Genomic DNA, 22,639 nt, shown 5'->3' with positions numbered 1-22,639 from the left:
CAAATCAGCAGCTCTCTAGAACGGCTGTATGATGATACAACACGTACCATCACAACGCGGTATGTTACATCGCGGTTTTAACAACGCAAGTCATTACATCGACTTGCGCTGTGGAGGGCGCTGGACTTTGGAATAGTGTGAATTACTATTCCAACTCCAGTCTACGTACAGTAGGGAAGGTGTTGGAATAGTAATTCACACTATTCCTTAGTCTAGAGCGCCCTCCAGTGCAAGTCGATATAACGACTTTCATTGTTAAAACCACGATGTAACCATACAGCGTTGTAATGGTTTTGTGGTAAAGGATGTTTCCCTCTAGAACACTCCCCACAGAGGCTGAGTCCCTCAAATTATCTACCATATGTGTGTGATGAGTCTCCCTGAGCTCTGCTCAGCTTATCCTTCAAACAAACTACTCTCAAGATTAAATATATATTTCTCTTTGTATATGGACATTCTGACCATGTTAGAACATTCGAAAAAAGGATTATTCAAGCCTTGTAACACTTGTGGCAAGAAGAGAGTGCACTTTGATGAACCCCATGAAAAGTGCATTTATTGCCACTATCCTGATCACACAATTAAGGATTATAAAATTTAACACACTTTCTCCCAGAAAACCCTCAAAGACAGAGAGAAAAAATTACTGTTTTGATTACAGAGGCTTAAAACAAAGGAAAACACCCTATCTCTGAGGAAGAGAACGATGACTCTCAAAGCTCTGGCATATCTCATAAAAGGGAAAGATCCTCTGACAAGGACATCTGAACATTTTCAAAAGTCTCACGTGAAATTTCCACAGAGACCTTCTTCAAAGGTTTCATCAGAACCTACAACTACATTGGTAAAAAAAAATGTGTCTGTCAAAAGGTCTTCAAAATCCCTTCCGTTGACGACAGGAGCGCTTTCTTTCGAAAAATAAGCATTTTTTCCAATTCTTCACCATCGTTGATGATGCTCTTGTCGATGACATCTAAAACCTTGATGTCTATCTTCTCTTCAGGTGTTTCACCAATGATAATGGCGTCGTTGCCAGCCGTGCCGTCGACCATAGTATCTAACAGGTTACTATTGACTGCGACATCGACAACGAAGATGACTCCACTGTCTTCGGCCCCGTCGACGAAGCACTCATCGAAGCCCTTGTTGACAAAATCATCAACGATGAAGGAAGCAATCCTGTTAACATAGACAGCCACGTTGATGGATCCATTGCCAAAACCCTCGTCGACGAGAACACCATTGACGACAATGTTGACGACGAAGACACTGTCAAAAGCAGTTTTGACAAAGAAGTCTATTCTACCTGAAAAAGCACAGAAATCCTCGTCAACAAAGGAGTTATCATCTACGGAGACTCAAATTTTGTTCTCCTCAGCAGCACCTTTAACACCTCTGATGCCGGTGTCAAATCTGTCACACCCTGGAAGTCCTACCACTGATGTGCTCCTTCCAATTCACACATCTCCAAGTAAAATGTCACCATTTGTACCGACCCATTTACTGGATGAGGAATCGGAAGATGGTAGCCTGTTAAGGGTTGGTCGTAGTCCTTCAGAATTGCAAGGAAAATTCCAGGACTATGATGAAGATTAATAATATGAAGAAGAGAACTATACGCAGCAGTGCCCGGCAAATATGCCACAAGGTCAACAGAATCAATCAGTCCGAATGCCATTGGATTCAGTTACCAACCTCCAAAACATGCTGCAGAATTATTATTAGAAGTTTCCTGAACTAGCTACATCCGCACCTACTCCACTGTTACAACCGCCAATAACGTTTCCACAACAAACACCACCTCATCGTCCACATACATTACATTTTCCAGGCACTCCCCTATCATCTGTACCATTGGCAGATCTGCCAGTACATGACCGTGTAACTTCAGATGGTGATCAGGTAGGAGAAGGATACATCTGATATCAGGCATCCACTGCTTTTGAGTGGGATAACTACCTAATACCAACATCATCTCCACCAGTTTCACCCGCAGTGGATTCGCCAGCAGACGATGTAGGTGGCTTCCATTACATTATGGAGAGGGCAGCAAAACTTTTTCAGTTGATGTTCACCATCAAACAGGCAGACTGTTTTCTTTATGATTTTAAAGAACCTATACTACAGCTACGGTGGCGGCAGTTATGCCCAGATTAGATACAAAATATAAGGCACCAGATGATGCGCCAGCATGCCTTGTCGGATAGCCCAAACCAAACTCTGTCATCAGTCAAGCAGCCCAGAGGCCCTCCAGGAATCCTTCCATCCCTATCACAACACCACCAGATAGGGATGGACGTCACCTTGACAGCATTGGCGAACGTTCTCTAGCATGGCAGTAAAAACCGTATGAGCAGCGAATTTCCTAGATATTCTAGCAAGATCTGACAGACAAATGTGGTCCGATATGGCACAATATGTCGACCTGCTACCAAAGGATGTTAAATCGGACACCAAGAAGATTCTCCTGCAGGGCGAACGAGCTTCCGGCGAGATAATTTACTGCGCCATTGATATCTCCTCAACCGAATTATGCCAACTAGCAGTGGCTGCAGTTCTTTGGAGACAGGGCTGGCTGAAAGCAATATCGATTGGACTAGAGGACCAAACTAAAATCTTGGATATGCCTAATGATGGATAAGCATTGTTTGGAAAACATATCGCTGATGCTCTCCATGAAATTAAGGCTTGTCCCAAGGAACATTACACATTCGAAGACAGCCCTTACAGAGAAGGATTCCAAAATTTTAGGCATTAAAAGCAGCCTTATCAAGGACAATACCGGCCGCAGTATACACAACAGTACAGACAACCACCTTCAGCAGCTTACAAACAGCTACCAAGAGGAAAACAGCCCATCCGGGCATGAGATGCTCCTAGAAAGCAATGATCTTACACTAGTGCCGGCTACTTCACCCAATCTTATGGAACATCTAGGGGTCGTCTTTCCCATTACCTCCACCAATTGTCCAATATAACATTGGACAAATGGGTCCTGGACATCATAGCTTGGGACATACCCTTGCATTCACCAACAAACCACCAAATGTCCCACCCAAAAGAATAACATTTCCCCATCTAAAACAACTACTGATAGAAGTTGCTGTCATTTTTAAAAAAAGGTGCGAAAGAGAAGGTCCCAAAGTCCCAGAGGGGCATCAGCCTCTATTCTCGTATCTTCCTTGTCGGGAAAAGTTCAGGAGACTGGCCCCCATCTTCGATCTTTACCAACTAACCAAATACTTGAAAAAACTGTTGTTTTGCATGGTCACTCTACAGGACACTTTACCCTTTCTCAACCACAAGGACCACATGACAGCCCTCGACCTTCAAGACATATTTCATGTCCTGATTCATCCCAAACATCAACAATACCTACGCTTCCAAGTAGCCAGCACACACTACCAGTTCAAAGTGCTCTCTTTCTGTTTAAGGCCAGCCCTACATATTTTCACCGAATGTATGTCCCTTGTTGCAGCTCATCTAAGACAAAAAGGAATTTAGGTTTTCCCATATTTAGACGATTGGCCAATAAGAGCACCTTCGCTCCAACAAGCCACAGCGCATACTGCACTATGCCTCTCCATATTAAAAAAACTGGATCTGACACCAAATCTACAAAAATCATTTCTCAATCCGAAAACCACAACAACGATTCTAGGAGCAGTCTTAGACACTAAGAGAAACAGGTCTTTCATCTCCCTGGAACGGCAGAACAAAATCCAACAATTAGCCTGAAGGCTCTGCGAAAGAAAGTCCCTTTCGGTCTGCCAGTGCACGTCACTTCTGAGAATGCTATCCTTCTGCATTCTCTTGATCCCAAATTTCAGACTAAGCATGCATCCTTTGCTCAAAGAGCTCGACAAGCAGTGGGTGCAAATTCAGGGGTCAGTCAATGATATAATCCTGATAAACCAGATAATGGTCATGACAATGCAATGGTGGAAAGTGGCACACAATGTCTCACAGGTAATGACTTTCCTCTCTTGGGCAGCATGCTTCGTCATCACCACAGATGCGTCCCTGGAAGGTTGGGGTACCTGTCTTCAGAATCTCTCAGTCAGTGGGATATTAACCCCCTCCAAAAAGAGGATGTATGTAAATCTACAGGAATTAAAGGCTCTGTTCTCGTTCCTCCCCAGAATTGCAGGCTCAGCCATACTTACCTGTACAGACAACACGACCTAAACAAGCAGGTAGGAACAAGATCAACTGCTCTATCACATTATGCAAAAACAATTTGGAATTGGCCATTACAGAACAATGTAACATCGAGAGCGGAACACGTACCAGCAGTCTCCAATGGACTAGCGGAGAGTTTGGGCAAACTAACCTCCAATTGTCATGACTAGGAACTCGATTACCGGATTCTACAAAACATTTTCATTTTCTGGGGCACGGCACATCTCGATCTATTTGCGAGCAAGACCAACAAGAAATACTGATACTACGCAAGCTGGCATCCCCAGAAAGGATCATGGGGGAACGCCTTTTTGATTTGATGGTCAAAAATATTGGCTTATGCTTTTTCCCCATTTCCTTTAATGCCGAGGATACTCATAAAAATGAAAAGAGAACCATGCAGGTGAATCCTCATTGCTTCAAAATGGCCCAGCCAATTGTGGTTTACAGAGCTTTTTCTCCCCTCCGAACATCATCACATTCCACTGACACCCACTCCAACGTTATTCTCGATGAACAGGGACCCAGGTACTTCATCCCAATCCGATTTCTCTACATTTGTTGGCCTGGCTACTGAGTTCCACAAGCTCGAAACCTTAGCTATCCCCAGAGATTGAACAGAAATCCTCAGTAAAGCTTGAGTGGATTCCACTAACAAATCATATAAACTCAAACGGAAATGTTTCTGTATATGGTGCCAAGACAAAGGTTTACATCTGTTCTCCTCAACACCAGAGCAGATCTTGCCATATCTTCTACAACTAGCAAAATCTGGCCTTGTACATTCAGCTATAAAAGTACACTTAGCAGCAATATCTTGCTTTAGGAGATCAGATAAATCACCCTCTCTCTGGTCTGCAAGAATCATCAAGCAGGTCCTCAAGGGACATTTCAGAACTTTTTCACCTGTGAAAAAGTTCCACTTTCGAGTTTACCTCCTCCTCCTTCTGCCAGTTCTGCGTCGCCCACCAGGATGAAATCTGATAAAACTTAAACCTCGTCCAGGTTCCTCGGGTTAACCTGCAGAGCGCCTCCCAACTCATAAGCTTACAGTCCTCTTGCAGGTCGCCCCAACATTTTATACCCCCCATTTTAAGAGGCTGACTCAATTGGTCTTGTAAGCATTCCGGGTTACCGGGGGAGTCCCAGACTGGGGCCCGTACCGCATAGTATGGAATTTTCATCCTTCTTATATACATCCAAGTCTTTAAGGCAGCCCCCAAGATCTTTAATCTATCTTTTTTGTAAAACTTCGGATCTCCATACTTATATAAGAAAAATTCCTGCCCTTGCACCACATCTTTTAACATGGCCTCAAACAATAAGCCTAATGAAGATGAATCAGTTTTACTGGCCAACATCCTAAAGTTTCTTCTTAGTTTTTTCCAAGCTATTCTAGGACTCTTCGTTGCCCAAATAAAAGTACCTATTCTGTCTTTTAATTTAGCTATGTCTTCTGTCCTAAATAACAATGGGATTGAATTATATAGAAAGGTAATTTTTGGCAAGATTATCATTTTTACAAGGTTAACCCTCCCATAGATGTTTAGAGGGAGATTTGCCCAACGTGTAAGTAGACTGGCAACCTCTTTAGAAACCCTCCTCCGGTTTACATTGGGAATGTCCTCAAGTTTCTGCACTAACTGAACCCCTAAATACCTCATTTTGCTCTTTACCCCCTGGCTTCCTTTTGCTTGATTCCATTCTATTAATTCGGTTTCCTCTTTATTAATTTTGTACCCTGAAACTTCACCATATCTCTCTGCCTTCTCAATTAGCCGAGGGATAGCCTCTGTTGGGTTTGTTGTATACAGAAGCAGATCATCTGCCTATAGAGTGAGCTTTAGTTCAAGCTCTCCCATTTTAAAGGGATGAATAACAGGATCCATCCTAAGCCAGCTAACAAACGGCTCTATATACAGATTAAATAAGAGTGGTGACAAAGGGCACCCCTGCCTGGTGCCCCTCGAGATATTGAACCAATCAGTCAGGACACCGTTTACCAAGACCTTAGCTTTAGGGCCAGAATACAGACTCTTAATCGCCTGAACAAAGTTGTTAGGGAAACCAAAACTTTTTAATGTTTCCCAGCGATATACCCAGTTAACCTGGTCAAAAGCTTTTGCAGCATCTATTGCTACTATCGTCAGGGGAGCCCTCTTAACTTCTGCCATATCTATGGCCCCTATTACCTGGAAGGTAAGCTCATTTAGCTGCCTCCCTGGTTTAAAACCTCTCTGATCAGAGTGGACTACAGCCTTTATAACCTTTGCCACCCTCGCTGCTAATATGCCTGCAAAAACCTTATAATCTGAGTTTAATAAGGTTATTAGTCTATAAGACTCTATCAACTGTGGGTCTTTGTTAGGTTTTAGGATCAGAGTCACCGTGGCTTCCGCCCACGAACCTGGAATATCTCCCCGCCCCAATATAAATTTTATTAAAAAATCTTTTAAAATTGGTGCCACAATATCCAAAATACCTGTATAAAACTCAATTGGCAGCCCATCCGGGCCTGCAGCTTTTCCCTTGACCATTTGTTTACATTGTACTCTGACTTCTTCTTCAGAAATGCTAGCTTGCAAAGAAACCCGGTGTTCTTCAGTCAACTGAGGGAGGGCAGTTAATTTTAACCACTCCTGGGCTACCCCTTGCACCAGTCCAATATCCTCCTTATACAGATCATTCATAAAGGTTCTGGCTTCATCACGAATTTTATCATCATCATCATCCTCATGAATTATGCTTCCTGAACCTCTTTGAATTAAGTTTTTTATCAAATTCCTTGCCCTATCCATTCTCGCCTTCCATGCTAATAGAGGACCGCATTTCTCTCCGTAAGCAAAATGCTGTAACTTGCTAACTTTCCACCTATCGGAAAGCTTCCTATCTAGATTGGCTTGAAACTCGGCCCGCAAATTTTCCAACTCTTTCTCCAAACATGGTGCTATACCCCGGGTCTCCATAGATGCTTTCTGTAATTCTGTTTCTTTTTCCTTAATCTTGCTTATCCTATCTGCTTCTTCATTTGTCAGAGCTCTCTTTCTTCCTACCGCTATAGATGTAAGCATCACCCTTATATAGGTTTTAAAAGTCTCCCACACTGTCTGAGCCTTAGCTGTGCTGATATTAAGCTTAAAATACTCATCCGTTTTGTCACAAATCTTCATTATCACTCCGTCGTCCAAAAACATGGTCCTATCTAAAGTCCACCTTTTTTGTATCTCTCTTTGCTTAAGCCCCAAAGTCAGCACTACTGCCGAGTGGTCTGATAAGATAGCTGGAATATGATTTATTTCCTCGACTTCTGAAAATAGTACCTGGTCTACAAGAAAGAAATCAATTCTTGAATAATGCTTATACTTTTTACTGTAAAACGTAAAATCCCTAGTTTCCCCATTCTTGCTTCTCCATATATCGAGTAAATTAAAATCTTTAATTATATTTGTTAACGCCGCAGACGTTTTAGGCGGACTATTGTATTTAACTTTAGAGGTACGATCCATCTCTTTGTTTAAAACCAGATTGAAGTCCCCCCCTATTATTATTGGTATAGTGGTATTCAACAGACTGGCCTCAAATTTCAGAAGTGCCCCAGGATTATCTTCATTCGGGCCATAATATGCGACACATAATAGGGGTGTACCCCGAACTGTCAAAGTGGCCACCAACCATCTCCCTGACTGATCTGTCTCTTGTTTTATGACATTTATACCTGCATTGCACCTTATGATCAATGCCACTCCCCTAGTACTTCCTCTTTGGTCGGAGCAGAGCACCTCCTGGATCCATTTCACCTTACTGAACTCCTGTTTGCACTCCTGGGACTCTAAATGGGTCTCCTCTAAGAAACAGAGATGTGCATCACTATACTTCAGAAATTCAATGACCCTGGACATCTTACTCCTACTCCTCAACCCATTTACATTCCATGTTATCATTTTAACTTTATTTAACCTGTTCATCTTTGCATCACCCTAGGCTCTTTCTTCGCAACTCTAAAATTTTTAGGACTTGTATGAGGACTAGTTTTTTTTGGGTTTTTTCCCCTTGCTCCCAACAACCTGTGCTCCCCCCACCCCACCCTTCATGAGGAACCCTCCTGCTATCTCCTTAGCGATTAAAAATCGCCTTTCGGGACCCTCCCCTTGCAGCACGAGGCATCCGCTCCTAAAACAAACCCACCCAACTATGTTTATGCTATTTCCAAATTCACTAATCTTTTTGTCTGGTTTTGTATGCATATGAATATTCATCTGTATATATGTAGAGATGTTTTTTTCTAATTTGTTTTTTATTATGTGTATCCCTCTATTGTCCAGACTGCACTTCTACTGTCCCCTGCCCATCTACCGTCTCCCTAATGTGATTTTTTTTTATATATATATTTTTTTATTGTATATATATTATTATTTTCTGTTTCCATACGTTTCTATGTTTAAGCTGGTCTAGGTCTACTCTACTGCTTCATTTGTGCCACAAAGACATCTACTTCCTCAGGGGAGCTAAAATTATACATCTTATTTTGCCACATTATTTTTAACATGGCCGGAAATTTAATTTGGACCTGGGCTCCCCGACTTCTCAGCTCCGGCATTCTAGTTCCCAAGTCCCACTGCCTCTGCGCAGTTCTCTTTCTGAGATCCGACCTGATTTGATATTCAATCGCATCACATTGTAGTGCAGTTTCTTTTAAAGCTCTCCCCAAAACAATTCCTTAACTGCATAGGAAAGGAAGTTTATCAAGATTTTGCTTGGGGCTTTTCTCGCGGGGTGAATCTTGAAGGGGTCTCTATGAACTCTCTGAATCTCTTTATCCAGATCAATATCCATGTATTATGCCTCCTATGGGAGCCCATGCAACTTGGATCTGCAGAACTGGCTTTGCAGTCCTCGTGAAATGGTGCTTGTACCTTTCACTTTAGATATATGGTTTCCCTTATATCCCGGTCACTGCATTTTTAACCTATAAGTCACCCCTAAGGTAGGCCCTTCAGTCTAAGGACAGGGTGCATGTTTCTAAGTGTGTGGGTACCCCTGCACAAGCAGAAGTATCCCTACAAACCTGTACTCCATTCTCTGGGCTTTGTAAGTGCTGGAAAGCCATTATAAGGTATGTAGTGGGCACTGGCAAGTCGAGATGCCCAACTACATAATGGCTGCCCCATACCTGGTCATGTTTGGTATCAAACATGTTGGAATCTGCAACTAGACCGATTCCAGTGTTAGTTCCACAATACCATGTACTGGGGGCTCTTTAGAGGACCCACCAATACCTAAATTTGTGGCCTTACAGGGTCTGACTGCCAGCCTGCACTGCTGCCAACCCTAGACAGTGTTCTGCCGCCTTTCTGATGAGCTTAACTTGGGCAGAGGAAGCTGAACAAAGGCCTTCCTTTGAAGGAGAGGTGTGACCACCTCTCCTTTAGAATTAGGTAGGGTGGTGGCGCTTCCGAGCATCACCAGACTGCATTGAAGGGCACATTTATTGCCATCCATGCATAAACCAGTTTTTCCCAGTTCAGGAGTCCTAGACTTCTGCTCTGGCATGAAACCACACAAAAGATAGAGGAGTACCCACCCCTCTGTCAAGCTGCTCCCTAGGGAGGTGCCCAGAGCTCCTCCAGGTGGCCACTTGATTCTCCCATGTTGAATCTTGGCCACTGGGAGCACCTGACTGGCTAGGACAGCTGAGTAGCGTCCCTGCCCCTCTCTGATAGGTGGTCACCAGAGAAGAGGTGCTTCCCTTTTTTCGGGTTACTTGAGGGCTCCCCTGAGGGTGGGTAGTTTGATTTGTCCCGACAACAACTTCTAGATCGGACTGCCTGTCATCTGTAGACTGTCCATAGATTCTTCTGTTGGTGGACACTGGAACTCTGCTGTCCTTCAAGCCAGCACCAAAGACAAGACTGATCAGGTAGGAAGATTCCTGCTGCATCATCGTCCTTGTGCTTCCTCAAGATCTGCAACTTTGTGGCCTTGCATCCTCCGAGTCGCCAAGGACTCAGCCTGCATCCCAGTCAGAAGGAATTTCCCCTGGAGTGAAGGAGTCACTTCCCTGCATCTTCAGGCACCTCTACATCGACAACTGGTTTGCTGATTCTTTTGTCCCATGGGCATCGCCCAGCTCTGTAACACTGGTGGTGGTTTGTTGGTTCTCCAGAGGCCTGACCAGTCTTTCCTGCAATTTGGGCGACTGTAATCCCTCTCCATCCAATGTGAACCGCCTTCCTGTGCACCGTGTCTGTTTGAAGATACCAAGGCCATTAGCCTCTCTTCACGAACGATCTTCAAGCTCCAAGAAGCCACAGCCTCCAGCACTGCATAGCTCGAAGAATATCATCCTGCCTACATCCTATGTATCGTGGGCCTTCATCTCCTGTGTGCTGTCGAGGCTTCCCTGCGACCCCCTGTACCTGCTGCCAGAGGGTCCTCAAGGGGGCTCCATCGATTCTTCCTGGGTCTCCTGTGTGCTTAGAGCCGGCTCTTACTTACCCTTGCTGGGTTAGTCCCAAAGATCATGCTGGTCTGCAACACAGCCTCTTCTTCCGCAAACTGCTGTTTGCGTTTTCCAAGGCTTGTTGGTGGTCCTGCCGGTCACTGACCTTCCTGCACTTGTCGACTGACCTGGGACAGCTCTGGGCAGCTCGTGGACAGCTTCTGTGATCCTGCATCATCACCTGGGCTCCACAGCTGCTGCTTCAACCTCGCTGTGATACAGCAAGAACCTCATACAAGGGCTGGTATTGTGCTACTGTGCCTCCTGGTCCCTTCCGTGTGGTTTGGACTCTGTCCCCTCTGCTTTCAGGTTCTTCTTATCTGGATTACACATCCTGGTTCCACTGGCTTGGTCCACAAGACTGTAGCTGCTGATCTTCCACGAACCTCCATGAGCTTCTACGGGCGGTTCCGACACCACTTCATCCCTATGCATCTGGGCTCCCTGGTGTAGGTATCCTGGTTACTCGGGTATTCATGGGTGGGGTGGCTCTCCAACCTTCCTTTTTCCAAGTGGTTCCTTCGGGGTCCTTTGGAAAGGGTTCTAGAACTATAAAATTCCAACCGCGACTCACCCTGTGTTATCCTATGGACGTTTGCCTTGAGGTCCCTGGCTACTCACCTTTGGTGGTTCCATGTTTCCCCTGGGGTCCTCCATCCTTGGCGACTAATCCTGTTTTGGTATTTTCCACACAGCACACTATTTTATTATATGATTGGCCCACTGATTGGGTGCTATGTGTTTTTCTATGCTACTTGCCTATTTCTGAAGTATTTCTTGTTTGCAGTTGATATCTCAGGGTAGGAGATAGACCAAGTTAGTGTTCAGTGTGTACTAATAAATACTAAGTACTTTTATACTCACCTGGTGTGGTTCTTTCTTGTGTGAAATGATTACTGACTGACTATAGTGATGAATGCAATTTATTTTCGCCCCTCCTGACTAAGCCTTAGCTGATTTCCTCAGCTACTCCTTTTGGGGCATCGGTGCTCATCTGGATGAAGAGGCACCTCTATATTAGCATCTTAAGAGCAGTGGACCTTCTCGCTGTTCTCATCCCACACAGCAAACTTAGCAGTGCTTGCAATTTGGACATGGCGGTGTGGCATGCCAAGATGGTGCTCATGGCCCGCTGGGACATGTGTGAACAAAGCGATCCAGAGTTGGGCCAACCTCTTGCCAACTGCTATCCAACGGATCTTTGCTTTGTCGACTGAGAGGCGATGGGAGTTAGCACTTAGTCAACCACATCTGATTAACAGGGTAACCCATTTGGTTACACAATAAGGAGCAGGAATCAGTAAATAAAGTCACAAAGTTTTATTACAAGTTAGCAGGTAGGTTAATGTAAATTAATCTCAATACCATTCTGTAAAGATACAGAATAACATTTGGATAGCCAAACCGCCTAAAGAAGTGTAGGCACATCAGTATGAGACCAACAAGAAGTTCTGTCATAGCAATACAGAAAATTAACAGCAGAATCTAGTGCTTGGAGAAGAGTCTCCGATCCTCTTTTTCAAACTTGAGTAATATCCAAAGTCATCTAATTTAAAGCCTAAAACCATCAAAAGTGATTTAATCTAAAGGAGTCTAAAAAAAAGGGGAAATGCAGAAAAAGAGAAAATTTGAGGAAGTGTGGGAAGGTAACAGCATTTCAGAAGCTCAGTCAAGAGTCTTATAGGAGTAGGGAAATCAATGTTAGCCGAAGCCACACTCCGCAAAGAATCAAAGGGGTAAGCATAGAGGTCGGTACCTCCCAAAGTGGCCAACCTGAACCTGTGAGAACACCAGTTAATACCACACGTATTTTCAGGGTAACACCCCTTGTTCATACCATCTGGGGCTCCACTGTTCTTTCCATTCTCACGTTGTGAGCTGCAACATTAGCAGATTCTCCCAGACCAGTCCTGTGAACAACATCGTCCTTGGTCACCTGCAACTCCTCGATACATGACTGAATAGAGAATGCCAAATAACTCTCTGGTTCTCCATGTTCTTTGTCAAGGTCCTATTCTCAGGCTCACTTTCATCCATCAATACAGTGTTACACCTATTCTCAAACTAACAAACCGTGTGAACATACCTGCGAGGAAAAAAACACGAAAGCAGAATGGAAACGCAGAATTTTATACATAAAGAAATACAGGCCTATTGAGGTCAATTTAAACGTCTAATTTTATGGTGCACAATAATAAGTGTTGATTGTGCCCATACTACTACAAATAAGTGAAACCTGTCAGTACATAAATTCAGCATGAGATCCAGGTTGCACTTTTAAATAGATTTAATAGAACTTTAAATGAATAGAAATGTGACTAAGAACTAAATTATAAACTCAAGTATGAAACATTAGCGCACACTTTACATAAATCTTTCTAAGTTCTGCAGTGAATACATTTTAATAGTGTGAGGATAATTTTATCCAGCCTCTAAAGACTACATTTCATTTTGGTAATGCAAAGGCACACAGTGTACATAAATGTCTGCTTCTACAGTGAATACACTTCAATAATGGATTTAAGTGCAACACTTTAATAACATTAGGACACACAATGTATGTAGTGCTAAATGCACATATATATTGCATATTTATGACGTGTATGGCCAGAGCCAAAATTACCCTACTCCAAAAAGAAGCATACTGGGTCCTCCCTGAGCAGGTTACATCTTGCTCTGACCTAGACCAAAAACTCCTGCATTGGGGCTTAAAGAGTGCCTGGAAGACCAGCGCTGGCCTCGAGAGGAGAGAGACCTAGTGGGGGTGGACAGCAGTGTCCTGGGACAACGTTGAGTTGTCGCTTTCTCCCTGTAGTGACAAAACACCCCCACCTCCACCCCCTCTCCCACACACACACATCAGTCACTAATTTGATCACAGGAGTTTCTCATTTTGAATGTGGCCCTGGACTGATGCAGCACCTGATCCGGCCATTGTTGGGATAATTAGATGAGAGCATGTGCTCTCTCCGTACTTGTGGACCCTGAAGGACAGTAGCCTGGTCACAGACAATATTACTGAGACAGCATTAGAGTGTAGTGAACCTCATGTTCAAAGTTACTGTACTGTACTTTTATGTTGGAGGTCGTGATGTTCCTTTGAGGTCCCCGGATATCCTGGGGAAGGTGATGAACTTGGCTGTACGGCGCCATGAGGCTCTTTTGCCTTTGGTAGTCACCTCACACTGTTCGATCAGATTCCGATGTTTGATCTTTTTGTTTAATGTGCTTTTTGTTCATAAAGTTTTATTATTTAATAGGCAAAGGAAACAAAAGTCATGTACATACAGTAAAAGGACATCTGAGGAGGTATTGGCGATTGGTGGCTTAGCCCTGAAATGGCTGACTTCCTTCCTGACGGCAAGAAGTGTGGACGCTTCCCTTTCCTTCTCCAATTTGTGAGTTAGCAGTTGGAGTCCCCCAAGGTTTGGCACTCAGCCCTACTTTACTTAATGCTTATCTTACACCCATGGCGGTGTTAGCTGAGACTTTGGGGGTAATGGTAATGTCTTATGCCGATGACACCTAGCTGCGTTTCACATGTGAAAATGTGAAGAATTCGATAGAGGACCCATTAAAACCTGCCTCCTCAATGTATTTAACTGGCTGCCCAACAACCAACTAAAATGTAATCCAGACAAAATGAAGATTGTGTTTATTGGCCGTATTTTGTCAGACTTTTGGGGGATATTCTGTCCTAAGGGTGTTCCTGTCCCTGGCCCTCAATAGAGTACAGTAAAGAATTTAGGAATTTAAATGGAAGGTGCCCTCCCCTTTCAAACTCAAATTCATTAAATGGCTGGCTTTTGTTTTGGGCTGTTATGATCTTTGAAAACGTTCCCACCACTCCTAACTGGTGAGGCAAAGAAAACGATGGTTCAAGCACTAATAACCTCCACACTTGATTATGGCAACGCACTTTACTTGGGTCTTCCAGATTACCTTATTCATCGACTTGAATGTAAATGTAAATGTAGTGCATTTATATAGCGCACAGCACACCCCCGAAAGGGTCTCTCAGGCGCTGTACACATACCGCTGTGGAACCCTTCCTGGCCTTTCCCTGTGAAGTGCCCACTCCTGGGCACCCCCAAGGTGAAGCCAGGCATCCTAGCGCTTTTGGGGCCATTGTGGAGATTAAGCAAGCTATTGCCCAGAGTTTCAGAGTGGGACCCATGATTAGAATAGGCACCGAGGCGAGAATTATAGGGTCCGGGGAAATTGAGCGCAAGACCCGCCGAGGCGAGAATTGAACCCTGGTCCGGGCCAGACCTCTGCATCACCGTTGAGCCACACTTCTCCAGTGTGGTGCAGAATGCAGCAGCACAAATTCTTCTCAACCTTTCTCCACGTTCTCATCTGACCCCGCATTTGAAAATGCTTCACTGGCTTCTGATTAAAAAAAGGATTCTTCGTAAAACCCTGATCCTGGTTCATAAAGCCTTACATGACAAAGAGCAGTGTACCTGCGGAGGACGATCTGTGCCTATGCCCCACCCTTTCCAGGAATTTACAGTCAGCCTATGGCTATTTGGCCAGAATTCCGAAAATCCCTCAGGACTGGAGACAGATCATTTTCTTATCTTGGGCCGGTGGCCTGGAATAAGCTACCCCTGGAACTTCGTGCCACATCAGAGATGGCCATCTTGGAGAAGAAATAAACACATGGCTCTTCCAACAAGTGCCGGGACGCTCCTTGGAGTATGCGTGCACTTTATAATTCTCAACCATCATCATCATCTTCCAACATCCGTTACATGATAGTTAACTCGTAACATCGAAATGGCAAAAGCAGATAACACACCTTGGAATATGGTTGCAAACCTATATTAATCATACATTACCATAGGCAAACGTGTATACTCTGCTAGGGGAGGTAGGGTGTGAAGTAGCTTGTAAAGCATAAGAGTCCTTGGTAGTGCCGTATTTCTTAAATACTGGTGTGGGATGACCCTGATGAGATGAGGTAATATCTAACAAAACATAAAGTAAAGAAAAAGGATATACAAAAAATACGAGCATCTGATAGAGACATCAAGCCGCAGATTCCTTAACTTAGAATATCCCCAGGCGTCAGACTGGATCCGGAAAATCTTTCGCAGCAGCACCTCTGCACGCCGGGGGCGGCGCCGTCCGGCTCTGCCCTGACGTCCACAGATATGACGTCAGCGGAGCCATATATGCCCCTCCCATCAGTTTTCTTCATTTCCGCATCCAAGCGCGGATCTTGGAAAACCAGCAGTTCCTTGGCATGGTTTTTGGGCCTTCTCGACACCCTCAGGTGTCGTGGTAACAGTGTGCAATGCCTTCCGGCTTTAAGGCTTGTGAAGCCTGTGCGTGTCAGATGTCTGGTACTGACCCACACCTCATCTGTATGTGGTGCCTCGGCGTGCACCACGACTCCAAGGACTGTAACGCCTGTCAGAGGATGAAACCGAAGTCTTGAGGGTGCATCGCATGAAATGGCTGGCTGCATGGATGTCCGGTCCGGCTCCCTCCCGTCGCCGCTCTTCTTCTCGAGATCGGGCTCATTCCCGAGGTCGCTCCCATGACTGCCATGTGACAACAGGTAAGCATAAGCACTGGCGTCACTTACGGAGATCTTCCTCCAATGTCCATGCCGCTGCCGCCCATTCCTCTTGCACTGTGCCAGGTAAGGGCACACGGCAGCCTCCTCCTCCGTATCCACCCTTTCCGGGTGTTGGGGCAACGTGTGCCCAAATTGAGGCTTATTCAATGACACTACAGGCTTGTTTTGAGTCGCCCCCCCTCTCCCTGGTGCACCTTCGGGTCCCACAGAGGTAGCAGGCACTCATGCTGGGTCCTCGTCTGCGGACGTTTCTCCAGCACCGGCTGTGTGTGTCGACTCCGATTCCGGAGGCGACGCAATGCCACCGAGCCAGGACCCAGGGCACAGCCCTCCCCGTCTGTCAGCGCATAGCCCTGTGCGGCTTCCTGCTCTGACGTCGGAGGAGGCGCCGGCGACGCCAGGGTCGATGCCGGGTACTATACCAGGCTCGAAATCGCTTTCAGGGCCCCAGTTTTGCGCACCAGTGGTCAATGTCTTGTATGGCTCTGCGCTCTTGGCATGGAAGTTGTGTAAAAGAACAGACATCAACGCGCGAGGTGTCGTCTAAGTAGCTACTGCATCGTCATCCCAGCGACGCCAACACCGAACGCGGAGCCGACCGACGCCACCTTTCGACGCGCAGGGGTACTGCTGACGAAAAAATTCTCCGGATCCAGTCTGACGCCTAGGGTTAATTCTACAGGTAAGGAATCTATAACTAGTCTATGTCTCTTACAGTTATATCGTTACCGAAGGTAAGTAACTTGTTCTTTAGGGGCCAAGAAAATAACACTAAACCCACAATGGAGGAGGAAAGGCCTTCTCGCTCTTTAATATTGGCACTCAAGGCTGGAAACACTCTAGGCTAACATTCGACATTTCAGGCTGTACCTGGAATTTTTACAAAACATGTCCACCTTAGATATCGGTTTTGTAGTGCAATTTTTTTTAACGAGTGCTTTAGCTATTGGGGAAATGTTATGAATGTAGGTACTGATGTTGATACTTGTTTTATGTTTTAAATCTTTAGGAAATGTACTAGACACGAGGACGCCACATGCATTTGGATGTTTTAAAGATTTTCTGTATTTTCTTTTATGTATTGTGATTATTGCTTGGAATTAGCTTTTATTGCTTATTATGGCTTTCAAAATTTTATATGTAAATATTTATGACTACTATATACAAAAATGTCTTTTACATTTCTTTTATGGCTCATGCTGAATAAAGAAAGAATAGAATGACTAACTGACTGGAGACACTCCCAGATGTTAGTTGAGCAATAGAAAGATATGGAATACCTGTGGAGTTCATTACTATTCCCTTTGTTAGTGGGACTTGCGTCCATTTTCTGTCCACATAGACTCCAGGCACAAAATCTAAAATTACCTTCTAACATTTCGATATCAGAGAGGACATCAGATCCGACATATGGGTCAATCCCATGTTATTATTTTGTTTCTGTCCACTATATAGCCCTTGGAGTGTAGAAACCTATTGCCATATCACTCTGGTTGGCATCTTTGTTGTTCTACAGTGAGAAGGGGGGGTTTAGGAAGAGATGGGATTGGGATTAATGAGTTTTAAAGGTTGTGATCTTGATTTGTCTGAAGAATCTGATGGGAGCCTCTCAGTATGAAGACCAATCATGCATTTTCTCTCTGTGATCTATGCAGAATCCCAATAAAATGTGTGTGTTTTACAAAGAGAAGGATAAGGTGATTTGTTGAAGTCTAACTGGCATGGTCAAGAGCATGCAGTGAGGTAGCAGTGGGAGAATTATACTCTAGGCAATACAATTTCAATTATCTGACTCATAATTTAGAGTGTTCCTATTTCATACCAAGCAGCATTTTTGGTCACCTCTATACCAGTCGCTTCATTTATTCTCATGTCATAGTGCAAGTAGTGTATCTCACAGACTTACCATGTTCACCATAATACTCCATATTCTAATCTGTGTTGTTTTCTTTGCAGGCATTTCCACCTGGCCCGTACACCACACCTCCAATCTTCGGAGGGTCTTTTAGCTCAGCACCTCCAGGAACAATGCCCACTTCTGGAACCAACTATAGCCAAATGCCAGTAGGCTCCTTTCTAACAGGTCAGCATCCATACGTTTTGTGGACAGTTGTGTTCAAAGCTTCTCTGATTGTGGAACGGCAGTAGGAAACTGCTAGATTGATTATAAACAGTAATCACGCCAGAGACTACAGATGCCATGCTTGGAAACATAGACCTGAATACCTATTCAGGAATCTGTGTGGCACAACTGGTAATGTTAATTTGTTTCTGTGCACTGTTTTCTTACATGTATAAAACATATGTTGTCATAGGCATTCTAACTCAAAGTTAGCTTTGTATGGTCAGTAGTGTTCGATGGTCCAAGATTGTTGATTGCTTTAAGTAACCCTGCCTTTCTAATGAATGCCCTTTTCCAGACATTCCTTAGATGAACCCCCGTCCCAGGTGCCAGACTGGATCCAGAACATTATTGAGCCATGCCAAGTCACCTGCACGAAGTGCCACCCACCAGAGTCACATACACATTTCACAACTCCAGTGGAAATTATGCATCATAAACACAAATGGCGCAAGACCAATGATGTCAGTTCATTTAGTCAGCACCTTCACAAAGGTGGGATCGAGAGCCCCTAGTGTTTTCCCCAATATTTCCTAAAATTTTCTATATTTTTTTCTCAACTCAAACACATCTCCCTGAAATCTTTGGGTTTAAACCCTGTGCTAGCTGACCGCATCGTATAACAAGGAGTGCCTCTGGTGCCTGCTTTGCACTCAAGACACCAAATCAAGCGATCTCTGCGTGCCTACCTCCCAAAAACCATCAGTGACAGGTAAGTCAAGCTACCTCCCCTTTTTTTCCACCCCAAAAAACACACATGGCGCTTTGTCTTGTCGCCCCTGCTCCACGAGGTGACAGTAGGATGCTGGGCAACAGCTTTTTTCCTCAGTGGTAGAAAAGAAACAGTGGATCATTGAGCTGCCTTCCTCAATGAATTCTCCGCAATTCTTGAAGAAACCTCCTTCTTTTTCTTTCCACCCTACTCCAGCATCAACATCTTGATAAAGGATATAGTCTTCCTTCTAGCCATAAATGTAATTCTCTTCACAAGAGTGCTTCACACTTGTTTTCCACGACTTCTGAGCCACCTCATGAAGCCTCTACAAAGTCTGACAACAAATGTTAAGCCCTTCGAAAATGCCCTCATGATGTATCTGTGAACGTGTCCGTGAGTCCGTCAGAGATGTCAACAACATCACCTGTGACAACTGTTCTGTTATCTGTCCACCAAAAAAAAGGTACTACAAAATTGTTAATGACAGAGCCTTTAACAATGGTCAAAAATCCAACATCTCAAAGAAACACGTTAATTATAGATTCCTTACCTTAGAATTACCCCCAGGCGTCAGACTGGATCCGGAAAGCTTTTTGTCAGCAGTACCTCTGCGCATCGGAAGGTGGTGTCGGTCGGCTACACGTCCGTCGTCGGCGTCGTGGTCGCCGGGATGACGTCTTGGCAGCTATTTAGACTCCGCCCTTGTGCGCTGAAGTCAGTTCTTTCTTTTTCCGTGCCAGCCAGCGCATATCCGGGAAGAGGGGTACCTCAGTCATTTTTTTGACTCAGAAGGTGCACGAGGGATGCCCGGTATTAAGGCCTGCGGTTCCTGTCAGCACATGATGTCGGTGACGGATCCGCACCTCGTGTGTCTTTTTTGCCTGGAGCGCGCCCACGACCCCAAGTCGTGCTCCGACTGCCGGTCAATGGCGCCGAAGGCTTTGCAGGAGTGGTCCCGAAAGCTGCTTGAGCACTGGCAGTCGGCTCCATGCCGTTCGTGGTCCCGGTCGAGAGGGAGGTCGAGGGACCGGTCGCGGAGCCACTACCATTCTGGTTCCAAATCTTCAAAGTCTTCGCACTCGGGGTCGGGTAAGTCGAAGCATAAGAAGAAGTCGAAGAAGCATTGTCGCTCTTCGATTTCTCCTCATCAGTTGGCCAATCCGACGAAGCACGCAGGTGGTGCCCCTCCCGCGGCTCCGCGCGTGGAGCCCGAAGAGTCGACTCCGAGTTTCCCTCCCTTTCCGGGACCTGGAGCGACTCCCACCCAGCTACGTTCTATGAGGCAATGCATGCCATCTTTGGGCGGACCGACCCAGCCGGCGCACCTTCGGGCCCCGCAGACTCGGTTGGGGGGCCTAGGTCTTCGCTGCCGGTTGACCTCGTTATGCTTCCACCGGCACCACTTCTGATGGCACCACTACTGCACTCGATGCCAGTCGGCCCCCGTGGTCCAGGCCCAACACGGGGACTCCCGTGGACAGGATTATTGCCCTACGCCACCGCCCAGCTCCTGGCGACCCCACTTTCTTCTCCCAACACCCCACCCTGGAGAGCTTGGTAGTCCAAGCCTCCACTTCCAAAAGCGCCTTCCCTTCCACTCCAATGGAAAGGGAATCCAAGAAGCTGGACCACCTTGGTAAGAAAATATTCTCTTCCACGCGCTTATGACTGCGGCCTGTAAACACTGCATGTTTCTTGGGCCGTTCTTCCAACTCGGTGTGGGATACGGTGGCGCAGGTGCTGCCTCAGTGTCCGTAGGAGGCCCGGGCAGTGCTCTCCCAGGCTGTTGAAAGTCCTGTTGTTTGATTTGTCCTTGGCCCAACAAGGACTTGCTCTAGGCAGGATTAAATGTCATTTTCTATCCTTTTTGGCCTTTTATGTTTGCCGGACAAACCATTCTTTTGTAAATCACCTGTTGTGATGTGGTTTATTAAAGCTTTGGTGCACGTTTCTTCCCAAACCATTTGTCACGCCACAGTGAGACCATAACTTGCCCTTTAACTTTTTAATGTGTACTCCCCTTTGAACGGATGCACAGCTTTTCATTACATCTGCTGACCTTGAAGATTGTCATCCTCATTGTGATCACTTCAGCTCGTCATGCAAGTGCACTTCAGGCATTACCAGTGCAACTGCTCGACGGCTTCTTTTTCCAGACAAACTGCTGCTGAGGACATGGGTGGCCTTCTTGCCTAAATTTGTGACTCCTTCACACATTGGGCAATTCATCACACTCCCAGATTTCTTGCTCTTCCTCACTCCTCGAAAGAGGAGAGGAGACTCCATGGACTGGACCACTAAGAGCCTTAAGCTTTTATATCTATCATACCTAGGGCCCTCTGGTGGACAGTCAACCTTGTAGGGTTCCCCTGGGTGAAGAAAGGGAATTCTGGGCAGAAGAGGACTCCGTCAAGGTGGATAGTGCTCTGCATTAAGAATTGCTTCGCACTGACCAAAAAGCAGTCTCTGGAAGGGCTGAGAGCCCATTCCACCAGGGCTAAGATTTTTACCACTGCATGTCACATGGAGTGCCTGTCCTTGACATTTGCCAGACTGCCACGTGGGTGCCAGTGAGCATGTTTACAAAGCACTACTGCTTTGACAGCCAGGTCCAACAGGAGGGATATTTCACTCATTCGATCCTTCAGGACTTATCTGATAGAGACATCTAGATGCAGATTCCTTACTTTAGAATCAACCTCCTAGCACAACACTGGACCAGGAAATAATTTCTATAGTAAGTCTGCGTGTCGGCAGAGGGCATATCGCTACTCTATATTGACATCGACCAATGGATGTGACGTTGATGGAGTCCATAAAACTCCCCCCCTCCCTCGACACGCCAAAGTCAGTTCCATCTTGCAGCATGGATCCAGAACAGTTTGGGGCTGTTTTTCAGGCCCATCTCGATGTTTTGTCGAGAGAACAGTGTTCTTTTTTGCTATGTCATCCAGGTTAAAATCCTGTGGATCTTATGGCAGACAGATGTCGGTCAGGGATCTGCATACCCTCTGTTTATGGTGCCTTGGAAAACACCATGACTCTGAGGAGTGTTGACTCTGTCAGCGTCTTCAGTGGAAGGCATTGAGAGAACGTCAGATGAAGCTTCTGGCGGCTCTTTTATCTGAGAAATAGCGATGTCTTCAGTCCTCGCCGAAGTCCAGAGACCGGTCGAGGAACCTTTCGAGTGAGGGGCTGCTGACATCAAGCGAGGCTCCAAAGAGTCTACCCCACTCCCAAAATATCCTGGAGCCGGGCCAGCCCTAGCCTAAATCCGTTATTGGATTCAAGGCGGTGCCGGTGCATAGCCCTTCTAGGTTCACACCTGTGGTGTTGGGGTCGAGTCAGTCAATGACGTCTGCCTCGCAGATCTACGCTGATCCCATTACCTTTCCCTACGTCAATACAACACCACAACGGGACTGAATGACGCCGGATGTAGCGCCGATGGAGCCATTTGCTTTATTTACCTGTTCCTATGGGAATGCACAGTTTGACAAGTGAAGGAGGGAATATATGGTGTCAAAACCT

At 45.5% G+C, this 22,639-nt stretch overlaps 1 protein-coding gene across 7 annotated transcripts in view; it reads left to right on the top strand.

Moving 5' to 3' along the window:
* Nucleotides 1-22,639, top strand: part of CHD3 (chromodomain helicase DNA binding protein 3) — a 1,560,957-nt gene that overhangs the window by 1,495,194 nt on the left and 43,124 nt on the right. For all 7 annotated transcript variants that reach the window (XM_085639027.1, XM_085639025.1, XM_085639026.1 and 4 more), the window contains one exon: nt 18,228-18,354. In XM_085639027.1, the coding sequence (XP_085495153.1) occupies nt 18,228-18,354 (127 nt within the window). The remainder of the gene's footprint in view (nt 1-18,227; nt 18,355-22,639) is intronic.

This window comes from Triturus cristatus, chromosome 12 (assembly GCF_964204655.1).
Source record: "Triturus cristatus chromosome 12, aTriCri1.1, whole genome shotgun sequence".
NCBI classification, from domain to species: Eukaryota; Metazoa; Chordata; class Amphibia; order Caudata; family Salamandridae; genus Triturus; species Triturus cristatus.
Note: the sequence above shows the minus strand (reverse complement) of the source record. Positions and strands in the feature narration are given on the sequence as shown.